General features: G+C 34.9%; 1 protein-coding gene across 3 annotated transcripts; it reads right to left on the bottom strand.

The window, feature by feature from the left end:
- On the bottom strand, positions 1-10,924 carry LOC130655941 (uncharacterized). Of its 3 annotated transcripts, XM_057458760.1 has the most exons (23): positions 10,794-10,924; positions 9,103-9,177; positions 8,969-9,028; positions 8,100-8,858; positions 7,267-7,370; positions 6,797-7,061; positions 6,353-6,705; positions 5,790-6,159; positions 5,596-5,667; positions 5,107-5,175; positions 4,535-4,826; positions 4,316-4,460; positions 4,139-4,232; positions 3,854-4,024; positions 3,212-3,383; positions 3,041-3,138; positions 2,594-2,757; positions 2,117-2,243; positions 1,882-1,953; positions 1,277-1,573; positions 905-1,084; positions 719-781; positions 1-382 (listed from the first exon to the last, which is right to left on the bottom strand). In XM_057458760.1, the coding sequence occupies exons 2-23, from the start codon at positions 9,170-9,172 to the stop codon at positions 321-323; spliced, it is 4,059 nt and encodes a 1,352-aa protein (XP_057314743.1). In that variant the 5' UTR covers positions 9,173-9,177; positions 10,794-10,924; the 3' UTR covers positions 1-320. The 3 variants fall into 3 exon arrangements, with proteins under 3 accessions (XP_057314743.1, XP_057314744.1, XP_057314745.1); XM_057458761.1 differs by lacking the exon at positions 905-1,084; XM_057458762.1 differs by lacking the exon at positions 8,100-8,858.
- Between the last annotated feature and the right edge of the window lie 2,757 nt (positions 10,925-13,681).

Below are 13,681 nucleotides of genomic sequence, written 5' to 3'. Positions count from 1 at the left end.
TGAAAAGAAAAAAAGAAAAACAATATATTTAATTTTTAATTCAATCTAAGTGTGTTACCGTTGTACACTAGGTGTATATTGGACGAATGCAAGCTTAATGAGAGTATGTACAAACGTGTGAGCTGTGTTACTGAACAACCGATTTATCGAACATATAAAGGGTGGTTTGGGATCATGATAAAGTTACGACTATGAACAAATTAGTAGTCACAGTAGCAAAGATGGAGGAAGATTATCCGAATATCGTGTCGCTTCACTTTGAAAGATTACTGAACGAACTCGTCAGTAATGTGAAAAGTTTTGTTGTTATTATTGACGCTTTAGCTGTCTTCGTTCACGATTTTTCCTTGTCTCTTTTGTAAAACTCGTTTGGATGCATGACCTATGGATATAAAAAATTACACGTTAACAGGTGCCGGGCAACGCTACAGATGAAATCAGCACATATTACACAGAAGTTTAGAAATTGTCTTAGAAGCATGCAATAGTGAATGCTCGCTGACACCTCAAATGATAGTATCAAAATCACACAAGTATCAACTTAGACAGCGTTTACATGGAGCCCATAGTGAGTTCTTCATATCGGTTTGAGATCTCAGTACGATGTATGATCAAGTCCCTAACAGCGTTTACATAAGTACGAAAGTCAAACGGTTTATACATCTCGTGTTAACAGGACCTCACTGATCGATCAATTTTGTAGGTGATAGAAAAATACCTGAATTCTGAAGTAGTCTCTTTAAGAATTTGTTCACATGATGATGTACCTTTGATTTACCTTCTGAAAGAAAACAACAACAAGGTTAATGCTATAAAAAACACCCGGAAACATTTGTATGAATTAACAATCTGTAGTGTGTGTCTGTGCGTGTGTGTGTGCGTGGACGGGGGTATCTTTATTTACCTGGAGTAGTTTTTATTAAGTCTACTTTTTGTTTCGTCGTTTTGTTTTTTTCTATATTATTGTTAGTTGAATTGAATTTTGTTGCCGTTGAATTGCCATCTTTAAACGTATCTTTTTCAGGCTCTGCAGTTGCGTTTGTAGTTCCGTTGTTAGTCGATACAGCTTGGACGGTTTCGTTTGCTAAGTAAGAAAGAGTCTAATAAAAAAATGTAGTTATGGGAACTAGTTTGTGCTAAATTGATTGATTTCTGACAGCATAAGTTCAAAATTACTCTTGTTTTACTGCAGATGTTATTAGTCTAATACTTTCTCTTTATTTTGTCAAAATGTTTACAAGAAAATAAAAAGCTTGAGTCGACAAGCCAAACTTACCTCTGTCTAAGGAAGAAATGTCATAACTAGCAGCTACTTGTTTTGCATTCTTCTGCTCGTTGCTATCGTGAGCATTTCCTGAAAATGGTGTATCGGGCATCATGACATCATCTGTGCTGACAGCTGTCAATGAAGATCTGTCCTGTCCTTTACTTGGTGCTCCATTTACCGAAGCTGTCGTCAAACCCGATGTGGTTTTCGAATTATACGCTGATGATGATGACGATGATGACGACGATGAAGATGAGGAAGAAGATGAGGAAGAAGAGGAAAGGGAAGAAGATGATCCACCAGTAACTAAATAAATTTAAATATCTTAAACCAATCAAATTTTGGCACACTTTTCACTAATTAAAATATGTACACAAATTTACACATGACTGCTCAACTCAAATTTTTTCATGTCAATGATTTTTATTGTTTTGTTCGATGAGGTTTGTTTTCTTTGAAGCTGCTTTTTCCTTAGGCATTTATGGCCGCAGTTTACCTGTTGCTCATAGCAAAGATTTTAAAGATCAGAAGTTTTGTGAAATTTAACTGCAATTTTTGGTTGAATTAAGGTCAATTTTAAGGTCAGGGACGGGGAAATTTAGTTATTTTCATACTTTCAGCGTAATGAGCAGACCATCCTCCTTCAATCCTTGTGTTTTCTCCTTGTCGACCAAACAAAAGTTGTGCTAAAAAAATTATACATTACTTTCACATAATTACTTATGTATACATTGCATTTTTTTTCAGATTTGCCGCCCAGTCGACACAACGTCGAAATATATTTCAAGATTTAAAATTTACCATCAACGTCGAAATATATTTCAAGATTTAAAATTTACCATTACTTACCGAAATACTGTCTCATTCTTTTCGCTACTTGAACTAGCTTGGACATTTCAGCGTGAGAATGTACGTAAAAGTCATCAGAATCACTGGCAACTTTTGCTAAAGCTTCTTTTCCATTTTCTGCATCAGCCTACGTGCATTATATCAACGAGGACAAAATTTAATAAAACATTTAAGCTTATACTCAAATAGTGTTAAAAAGGCATTAAAAAGTAAAAAAAATATTAAAAACACAAGATTTTTTTGTTGTACTATATTTTCATTCTTTTCTTTACTTAAAAGCGCCACAGATTAATCAACTTTGAACTGAGGGTTCTTTCGTATCAAACAGGGTTATCCAAAAAAGAACTCGAAGAACAAGAATTACAACTGCCTAACACTTTTGTAACATTTATTTATGCCAGATAAAAAACAAATGTTCTTTATCTGACATAACGTGTTTAGCAGTCAAATAGAAAAATAACATAAGGATAATCCTACATCTCCCCAACCAACAGCATGCACTATGACACCATGGTCTCTGAGTTTTTTACTAGCATCAAGATAGTCACCATCCAACATGGAATCAGTTATAACGACGGTGACATTGATGTATCTCCAAAATTGACCTTTCCTCGGTTCATTTTTTTCTTCCAAGTAATATTCTAAATAATATCAATTTACAGTCTTTAGTTTCATTTAAGTATCGAGTTGAAATTCTCTTTTTGCTTAATTCCAAAGCGGGAGTTCTTCAGTAGACAATGAGCGTTTTTCCAAGACAAAAAAAAAGCCCTGGTGATGAGATTGTGTTTTTCACAAAAACAAAATTCCCTGCTGTTGACATTATATGGTGACATAAATATGGTGCAACCCTTAAGCCATTTGTTTGTTTATTTTCTATTAGCGAACAAATAAAAATAAAATAACAAACAAATAAAAAAAACATACTTAACGCAGTTTCCATAGCTTTTCCTGAATCAGCAGTTTTTCCAGCCTCATCCTCCAATTTGTCGACAGCTTCAGTAAATTTTTCGCGTTCCATTTTGCTACAAAATCCAGTGAAAAGTGAAATAACCTTTGCTAAATTTTTTGCAGTTAATGTAATGTACAAGATCTTACCTCATTAGGTCCCAACCCTCTTTGCTTCCTTGACCTCCATACCCCACTACAGCGATGTGACTGCCCCATTGCCCCATTCCAAATTCTGCTGTTGAATCCTTTATAAATGATTTAATCGCAGTCATTCTATCTGCGTCTGGTTTTTTCATGTCGACCACGAATATAAGATCCACTATAAAAGAGAAATAGGTTACGAAAAGAAGAAGAAGAAGAAGAAGAAGAAGAAGAAGAAGAAGAAGAAGAAGAAGAAGAAGAAGAAGAAGAAGAAGAAGAAGAAGAAGAAGAAGAAGAAGAAGAAGAAGAAGAAGAAGAAGAAGAAGAAGAAGAAGAAGAAGAAGAAGAAGAAGAAGAAGAAGAAGAAGAAGAAGAAGAAGAAGAAGAAGAAGAAGAAGAAGAAGAAGAAGAAGAAGAAGAAGAAGAAGAAGAAGAAGAAGAAGAAGAAGAAGAAGAAGAAGAAGAAGAAGAAGAAGAAGAAGAAGAAGAAGAAGAAGAAGAAGAAGAAGAAGAAGAAGAAGAAGAAGAAGAAGAAGAAGAAGAAGAAGAAGAAGAAGAAGAAGAAGAAGAAGAAGAAGAAGAAGAAGAAGAAGAAGAAGAAGAAGAAGAAGAAGAAGAAGAAGAAGAAGAAGAAGAAGGAAAACTTACTCCTGCAAACTTGGTTAGGAATAACACTTGCTAAGTGTTGCGGATGCTCAACTTTTTCCGTTGTTCCCAATAATTTTTCTGCGTCAACTTGGAATACATGATGTTTATCTAAGTCAGTTCCAATCTTTTCCATCTGTCCAATATCTGCTTTACTGTCAGAGTTAGCCAAGCCTGGTAAAAAAAAAGATTTAGATAACTCATCGCTACTTCACAAGGCAATTAACAAATAGAATATATTTTTTTTAATTGATGCAAACGATCAAGACGGGGATCTCACGCTCTTACCAATGACATATATGTTGACAGTGGAGTCACGGAGTTCTTGTGCCCATTTTTCAAATTCCCCTTCCCCTTTTGAGTCAGTTAATATAATCAGTGCCTAAAAAAACAACAATAAACGCATTATAAAGAAAATTTAAGAATATTTTACAAAGTCTAAAATTCAACATCAATTTTTTCTACCTGGTACACCCAATCTCTTCCAGTTTTATCAAACAACTGTTCTTTAGTTACTTTCAACCCGTCACCTAATTGTGCGTCTTTGTCTTTTGGATATGGAGTTTTTATCTTTTCCAACTCGCTCATTACACCACTGAGTTCGTATGATCTAAGTGTTAAATTTCATCACGGTAGCAAAGTTACCATCATAGAATTTTCAGAAGAAAGACTTAACTAACTCACTTTTCAAAATCAAACTGAAGCTCTCCGCTCTTGCTGTATGCAACTGCTCCGTAGTGAAATCCTTCCAATGATGGAGGATTGCGATCTACCACTTGTTTTGCGAATTCAATGTATTTTTTGAAATATTCTCCCTTCTTTTCACTGATTTTGGAGCCATCGAATAAAAATGCTACATCAGCAGGAACTGTGCAACCTCCCCCACCGTCTCCGCCAGGCAAGCCTCCGATAGAAACAGATCCACCATGGCCAATAGTCACACCACCAGTGCTTGTGCCACCAGTACTGCCAGTTTCTAAATTTTAATATTCCTTGTAAATTTGATCATCTTGAAACTTTTTTTTTTACTGTTTAACTTAAATTATCTCACAGGAAAAGAGTTCCTTAACATATTCTCACAACTCTTTTGGAGAATGAGATTAAGAATATTAATTTAAAAATCCTAATGTTTTACCTTCCTCCTAATTTTCCGCAATTTTAAAATTCCCCCTAAAAAAATTGCCTGATGAACATACAAAGACACATACCAATGTGAATTCACTATCAGTGCAATACTGGTACCTTAAAAAACATACCTTCCACTGTGTTATTAGCTGTACTATTTTTCTGGAGTTGTCTCTGCCATGCAAGTCTGTCGAAAGGACCTAGCGTATGTTAGTATTTGTGTGTGTGGTGTTGTGAGTGAAAAAAAGTCTCGTTAGTGAAGTATTTTGGCAAATATTGATTAGTAGAGTATTTAAAAAAAATTAGTTTTTGTTAGTAAAATGTTTTGAAAAGTATATAATTAGTAGATTATGTTAAAAAAACATTTACTAAGAATGAGTCAGGTAATTTGACCTAAATGGCTTATATTTGGATTTTTAATTTTCAAAAAAGTCTTTTAATTAGTTATCATAAAAAAAATAAAAAAATGATAGTTGACTTTGATGCAAAAACGAAGTGGACTTTTTTTCTCTGATTTTTTCACTGGGACTGAATGTGATCTATCTATTTTTTATTGAAACTGAACGAGTGAGAAAGAATCAACAAATAAGTTACATTCAGAATCATAACGTTAATCTAACCTTGGCTACCACCCCAACCTCTTGCGTCTTCCCAAATGCCCAATTTTTTAAGATAAGCTTCGTCATAAAGTCCTAAGAGTAACATATTGAAGTTAGTTGCAGTCGTAAAATAGATGTTGTCCATGCCAAAAAATGTTTGTGTATGAAGGTCTATGCTGGTTGAAAACGGCATTGTCAAGCAATAACGAATATACCTATTTTCTTTGCCTCTCTTTCAGATACAACTGAGCCGTGCACTGGCAGCTCGTAACTTGGGTATCGAAGCTCATCATGGTATGGTGAAAATGTATGATGGTGATGTAGATGGACGTGAGCTGGCACTCCATAGTGGTTATCCCCGTGACCATAATCGTCCCAATGATGGTCACCATGATATCCATCGCCATATCCGTCGCCATAGTGCGCACCATATACATATGGGTGACTTGCCCACCCACCGTAATCATGGCCATGATCATGACCCTGCACGTGCACGTCATCGTGTCCATGTACGTGCGTCAAATCGTGACCATGCGTCATGTGTGCCACAATAGAGCTTGTTGGGTCATCATGATCAACAGGTGTCTAAGATGTGCATTATACAGAATGGTTAAAGAGGGCATTGACAATCAAAAGGTAACCCTTCATGCAAGTTATGTGTAGAATGTTTCTATACCGTGCTGGTATAATGGGTACACAACCCATTTTTATGCAGTACAGCAATTATCATATCTTGTTGCTTTAAATATAGCAATACCTTAGAATGCAGAAAACCTACCATTAAACTATCTCCATCCCCTGGTAGTAAAGGATGTGGTCCATGTTCGCCTTCTTCACCATCAAAACTATGAACATCATCATACGCTCCCATGTGATCACCGTGATGGATCATTCCGTAATCATACGGAACTCTCTGATCCAAGTGACTCGCGAGGTTGTTTAACGCTGCGTCATTGTCCTCGCTATTGGTGTCTGTTATGCGTTCAATCATGCCAGCAGCTTCAGAATCACCACCAACATCGTGTGCACCTACCGCAGCCAGCGGAAAAATATCATCAAAGTGGTGGCCATGATGATGGTGGTGCGGATGTGGAAGCATGTGGACACTGTGGTAATTTACTCCGAACGGTGCTAGAAAAGAATTTTGGCATTTATTTATATATTTTTAGAATGCTTTGTATTTTTTAAGGTCTAGAAATATGACATTTGAACACAACGCTACCTAGCCCTGCATGTCCGTAGCCATAACCATGTCCATATCCGTCTCCAGGAATACCTGCAGAGTACTCTCCACCTAAAGTTGCGTAGCCTCCTGGATGATCGTGATCCAGTACTTCAGCATATCCAGGTGCAGCTAGATCTGGACCATGGTTCCCAAGCACTGAATACCCTTCACCTACCATACTGTGCCCGTGCTCTCCGAGGACTGCAAATCCCTCATTTCCATAATAATGACCATGATGGTGATGATGGCGGGAGTAGTGGACCTGCAGTAGGATCAACAAAAAAAGATTTATTATGAATCTGTAAGTGATTATTGTCATCTACAATTAATCACATATTTCCTGTTAAAAAGTATACGGAAAAACATAGCTAAAGGTTATCACTATTGTTGGTTAACGTTTAACAAAAAGTATTTAAAGTAAATCCATAACTTAGTAACAATTTGATTAAAATAACAATTTTTTTTACCGGCAGAGGATCTATCATGTAATGGTGAGGATGATGAGTGTGAACTGACAAGTGACGTCGTGAAGGAAATTCTTCAGTAGCTGGTGACGTTTGTAGCACGTTTCCTAAATATGGCAAGTATTAAGAAAACCCTGATATCATACACCCTTATTTCAAGGCAGTAAAAAATACCCTTGTATTGTTAATTGAATGTTGATATATGACTGGCTTTCATGTTTTTCCATAACTATTTTTTCCTTAGTCAGCACTTTTCCAGGTCAAGATTAAATGGCGCATGAAGCGCGGTGATCGATTAGTTTTTGTACACAATACTTCTATCTCATATTAAACAGGCAAAAATCCCTCGGAACACGAATGTGATATTATAATGACTAATTATAGATTAAGACATGATTTTAAAAGTGCTGGGTCGGTAAATTCTCTATACGGGATATTTCGGTCTTTTCCCAAATATCTTTACTACTTAGCAACAAAATCATTGGAGGATTATTCCCCCACCATCCCAAGTTCCCTCTTCCCCCGCTGTCGTAGGGATTGCTAAATTTTATTTTAGTTTTTGAACTAGTTTAACTTCTCAGAATGCTTTACTTTTGTCGCCATTTTTTTTACAGGAAAATTATTTGAATATGTTTATGGTTAAGCTTTTACCTTCCCCAACTTAAAATTGCAGACGTATATAAATCATACTGTCTAGCGCTGTGGGAGTATAGGAAAAATATAACAGATTGAACATGAAGAAGTTACAATGGCCGTCAGAAATGTCATCCACGTTCACGTGTTAAGATATTAATGGTGTATGGACAGTCTATGTTGTAGTAGTACAGGTAACGAACCTTTAGCCGCTGCAGTGGGACTGTCAAAAGGAGAATCATCTGCGATATTTTGAGCAGTTTTCAATTCACGCTGGTCATTCAGCGCTTCTTGTACTGCTTCCCCCTGCTCTTTTTCGTTTAAATTATGTAATGCTTTTTTAACCTCAACGTCTAATTCTTTCTCTTGATTTTTCGTTTCTATAAGCTGACCTAAATTTTCACCATTTACACCAATCTGTCCTAAATGTTCCCCATTAGTTTTATCAGTTGCCAGGGGTTGTCCAAAATGATCACCTTGATTCCCATATAACATATCATTGGGAAACTCTTGTGCGTTTTCAGAAAGGCTATCAGTTTGTTTATTATTTTCTAGTCCTCCTATTGGTGTATTGGCTGCATGAGATGGATTAAAAACAATTGGAGATGGTTTCTCATGCATTGCTGCGTATGAGTCTTGATTTCCAAGCTCGTTTAAGTTTCTTGATGTCGGTTGTATGCTAAAGTCGTCACGATTTGAAACAAAAGATGACAGCGTCGGATCGCGGCTAAGTTGACCTGTTTGTTGGTCAAAATGCATGTTATTTGATGCAGGGATAATGCCCGCATCTTCTCCTAGTCTATTCTGTGGAGCCATATTATTAGGTATTTGTCCGTCAATTAGTGAATGAACTTCGTCATTAGATACTTTACCATTTATTAAGTCTGGGTTCATGTCGTATTCGTTTGTGACGTGTCCGTTGGTGAATGGTGGAACGCTAAAACGTTTGTTGTTTTTTTGTCCTGGAAAAGTAATACGTCAATTTTGTAATAAGTCTAAAATTGGTTTGTTTATTTGTCAACTAAGAAATGAGAAAAAAGAAGCTCCTATGTTTTAAAAATTGAAATTTTACCTTCAACATGCGATTTGACTGCGGCATTCTTAGACTTGCTAGTCCAATTACGTCTTAGACCTAAAAACAAAAACGAGTCACAGTTGTTAACTTTCTCACCTGTTTTTTTCAGACTAAAATTGTTGGATAATTACCTTTGTGTTTGGATGTTACTAGTACCAAAGTCGCTAGTAAAAGAGTAAACAATGTAGGTCTTGATAACATCGTGGCTAAATGAATGTTAAAGATAATTGAAATCAACAGGCTTGTAAAATCTGAAACTAGAAGGTTTTAATTTTAGAATTCGCAATCAAAATTGGATCCTTGTTGCTGACGTCACATTGTCCCGATTCTTAAACATGAATGTTAATTTATATATACACAATCAACGTTTCCCTACACATCATCTGAAATGGCTATACCAAATAAAGAAGACAGAAGAACACTCAGTAAGTGTTCCCAGAAAAGAGATAAAAGGTATTCTAAGGCTGTCAAAGAATTCTCAAAGGATAAAAACGAACAAAATCATTCCAGCTATTGTGAAGTTGTTCTATTCAGCTTTCATATAAACAGCCCTTTCCTTAATACTTTTTCTTAGATAAAGTATACTTGTTAGAGGTTTTAAACGTTTTTTCTTTCATAATTACAATACCCTCTTCCTAAATATGTACCTTTATTAAGGAAAACACCCGTGGAAAAGTGACCGATTTAGTGCTCATCTTCCGCTATTAACTCCATTTTAGTCCCGGTAAGGTATGTTTGCATTAGCCACAGTAGTAATTAACTCTTTTAACACGCAAAACACGGTGATACCTTATCTACCTAAAATTTCTCCCGACTAATAATTTTCTCCGACTAACTTTAACCGACAGAAATTTGTCGACAACTTTACTACCCGCCTATTTTTCATTAAAATGTTTCTAGTTATCATATTAACTAATTAACTTGAATGATTACATAAAAGGAAAAGATCACAAGTAAGAAAATACACAGCAAAAGTTCCTTAAAAGGATTTTCATTTTTCTCTGTGACAGACAGATAGCAATGATTGTCCTGGCAACGAACAACAAATCAGTGATGACGATAATGAAATTGATGTAGAGATATAAAGAAGATATACAAAAATAATTAGATATTCTTTTCTTTACTTAAGACCCAACTGTTAGTCGGGGAAAGTGAATAGGTCTATGCATTGGTGATTCCACCGACTATTAATTTTTCCCTGAAAAACATTTACTCCGGGACTTTTCCCCAAATAAGGTATACCGTGAAGAATTAGGCGAAAACAGCCCATTGCTGAAGCGCCGTAGCGCCAGAGAAGAAGCTTATTATGAGGTACTCCTCAAGTTTTAAAACGAGGATGAATTAGGCTACCAAAAGGTATCAAACATGAACTATCGATATCTTTTCCTTCGCCAACAATTACTTTTTGGCAAAAAAGGTTATTTCAAAAACACATTCTAAGGGCTAATATTTGTGCTTATCCGAAAACTATGAAAAATATATTTTCTTGTATCACGCCTTTTGATCACGTTTATACATGCACTTGTACATCGTATTCACAAATTATATAAATTTTACAAATAAATTTGTAAGCAAACTATTAGTATAATTTGAAGAAATGGCGCCTTAAACACAATTTGTAAACAAAACTGAAAAATTCAAACGAAAAATGGTAATACATTTTTTTCAGACATTGTTTTTGCAAATAATTTGCAATGGGTAGTGAAGAATTTGTCGTTTTGAACATTAAAAATGTCTTGTTACAATTTTTGCTACGCGCGAATAAACATTTGCAATATTTTCTTGAATATATTTTTGAATATCTTCCCTAATATTTTCTTACCTTCTATATTTCACCTTGCGTGCATTTTATTGACAAAAATAAACACCCAAAAACTCCTTGGTAATTTGATTAGCACCTTGATAATTTGATATTTTGCCGAAAGCGATGATACAAGATGTTAAGTGAACCATTGTTTTACGCTTGAGTGGTTTGCGCGGTACACAACTCAACACTAATCTATTGAAAGATTTTCAAGTTTAGGCAGTTTTGCAACAGCTTCGAAATATTGCATTCAAGTATTTGTACAATATTTGTCAGTGTTTAGGCTATTGTACAAAAAAGAGAAAAGATTCTTTAAAATAACGAAAAAGGGAATCTTAAGGCTAAAAATTTTTAGCTACTATCGATGGAATATGCAAAAGTGAGCGAAACAATTTTTGTTTAACTATGTTTAAATTTGAATTCACTGAGAGAATCGAGCAAATAATTCTTGAAGAAACCCACACAAGCATGTCAAAAACTTTTTTTTTTTCGTTTTACTTTAAACAGTTTTTTTATTTGTTATATTTGTTATTTGTTTTTGAGAAAATTCTCCATGATGAAGGGTCGACGGTGCCCAGGGACTGCAGATGCTACAGGGGTGTGTTGCTTACCAAACATACTTATTAGGAACGGCTACTGAACAATAGTTAGAAAAACAGACTTGTATTCCTAACTTCTTTGTTTTACTTATTTCTATTTCTTTCTATTTCTTTATATATCTATTCTAAATTATATTAAAAATAATAAATTAAACACTTATAGTAGGTAAAGCAACTTTATGGTGAAAATATTGATTTAACTATTGTTTAGGAAAAAGTTGTGTCATGCCATATTTGTCAAAGCCAAAGTGACATAAGATATGGTGATCAGGATAACGAAAAAATATTGGTCGGAATTTGGAGTACGCCATCGTCAGTATAATCATGCTGCCTAAACTCTAGACTCTGATTCTAGATTAAGATGCAAAATTTATGTCTTCAGCAAAAGTAACCAAAAAAACTCGCCCAATTTTGATCTTGCGGAACTTTAACTCACTGACTCTCTCATTTAGTCACTTTTCCCGGTTTTTAGTAGCTTTATTTACTTCTGCATTATTAACTCAAGTAAAAAAGAGGCTAGGAAGGATCCTAAGCTTTTAACAGTATTAGCTTGGAATTTATTTACAAGGATTTTCATTTCAAGTTGCAACAAAAATATATTTCCGCAAGATTAAGAAATGGACAGAAAAAATGTCGGCGAACAACTTTAGGTTTCAATATATAGGTATATTTTTTAAGCTAAACTTTTTTGGATTAGAATATATGCTATTACTTATAGTTAACGTTTTTTATATGTGTCTAGGAATAAGTTTTCAAAATTTTAAAAGGCTTTCTACGTCAAATCCACCAGTTTTAAGTTACAGAAGTGTTTGCAACGTCATGTCAGGGCTCGCCCCTTTTCGAAGAAGAACTTAAACAAGCGAAAAGGGGTCCAGGGAACAAGGTTGAAGTGTTATGTAATGTCATACAATTTTTATTACAAATATCGAGGTTGTTATTAACACCAATGTTTCTTTTACATTATTGAATGTACTTCAAACCTTATCATTTGTGGGCTCGTTACATTTCCTAGAGTTTTTTTTGTATTTATTTATTATGATTAAAGACCTTCATTTACTTTCAAATAGGATTCCGTGCAAGCAAACTGACCGTTCAACTAGACAACAGCCAAAGATATCATGCTTAGCACTCGCTGAAAGGATCGATTTACAATTGTCTAGTCACTGGAATGTCTTTTTACACTGCAAGGATAAGGTCGCTAGGCTAAATGTTTCCCAAAGTGATTTATTTTAAAACAATGGATGTTTCGAAAATCTTTTAAATTTTTTTTTAAATAATCAATTAACGCCTCAGGGGTGACTTTCAATGGAAATCTACAATTGGCGGTGTATTTCTTCCGTTTAGGATGATGCCTTCTAGATGAAACATAGTGTAAATAATAAAAATTATCAGAAAGCGCGACATATCAAAGGATACGGCACGTTTTCTTCAATACACGATTTCTTCGATTAGAATAATTTATAAAAACATGAGCTTTAGATTTTGCCTAAAAATAAAAACGAAATAATAACTCAAGTCATTGTTTTTACAAACTAGGGACAGCAAGCGTTATAAATGTCGATATAAAATAAGCACCATACAGGATGTAAGTTCTCTTGCGATTCTCTTTTAAGCCATGGGGGGCAGTTAAGAATTTTTGAACAAATCAAGGACAAATCAGGCTGAAAAAAAGCTAAAAAAAAGAACAACCAGCCTCAGGTTGGACTTTTCTAGTTCTTACAAAAAAAGCGTGTATTTGTTTCGAAGCAAAGGTATCATTCATTATCTAAAATTGTATTTCTCGTTTAAAAGATTAAAAAGAATCAGGAAGTGAAAGTGCATGAAGGATAAGTGATTGCCTGTTTAAAGGCCCTTAGTGGCCACCTTTATAGCTCTTTTTTTTTCCCTTTCTTAACTTGCGTAAAGCCGTTGTTTTGAAAATCTCCGTGATTAAGAAGAAATAAAAATATTCTTTTCTTTTTTCTGTTTATTTATAAAAGAGGTCAATACGTGATCCATGTGAAGCGGCAAAGTCACTTAATTGGCAGTTCGAATTATTTTATTTGTTCTTTCTTCATTTTAAAATAATGTCAGAAAGCGAACAACATAGTGTTCGTGTCGTGGTATATAAACAACGTGGGGACAAAGTGCAAGATGCGAAATTTGAAGGGTCACGAACATGTCACCTGCAGCGCTGTTTAAGTTGATAGATTTTGTATAAACATTCAGGATCAAATGTTTTGGGGGTGTGTTTGCTTTGGCCCGCTTTTGATGATTTGTGATTATCTATTTTTTTAAGATTTCGGATTACATCTGAGATCTTATTAA

The sequence above is a fragment of the Hydractinia symbiolongicarpus genome, chromosome 8 (assembly GCF_029227915.1).
Source record: "Hydractinia symbiolongicarpus strain clone_291-10 chromosome 8, HSymV2.1, whole genome shotgun sequence".
NCBI lineage: Eukaryota > Metazoa > Cnidaria > Hydrozoa > Anthoathecata > Hydractiniidae > Hydractinia > Hydractinia symbiolongicarpus.
The sequence above is the reverse complement of the archived record's forward strand: the minus strand, read 5'-3'. Positions and strand labels throughout refer to the sequence as shown.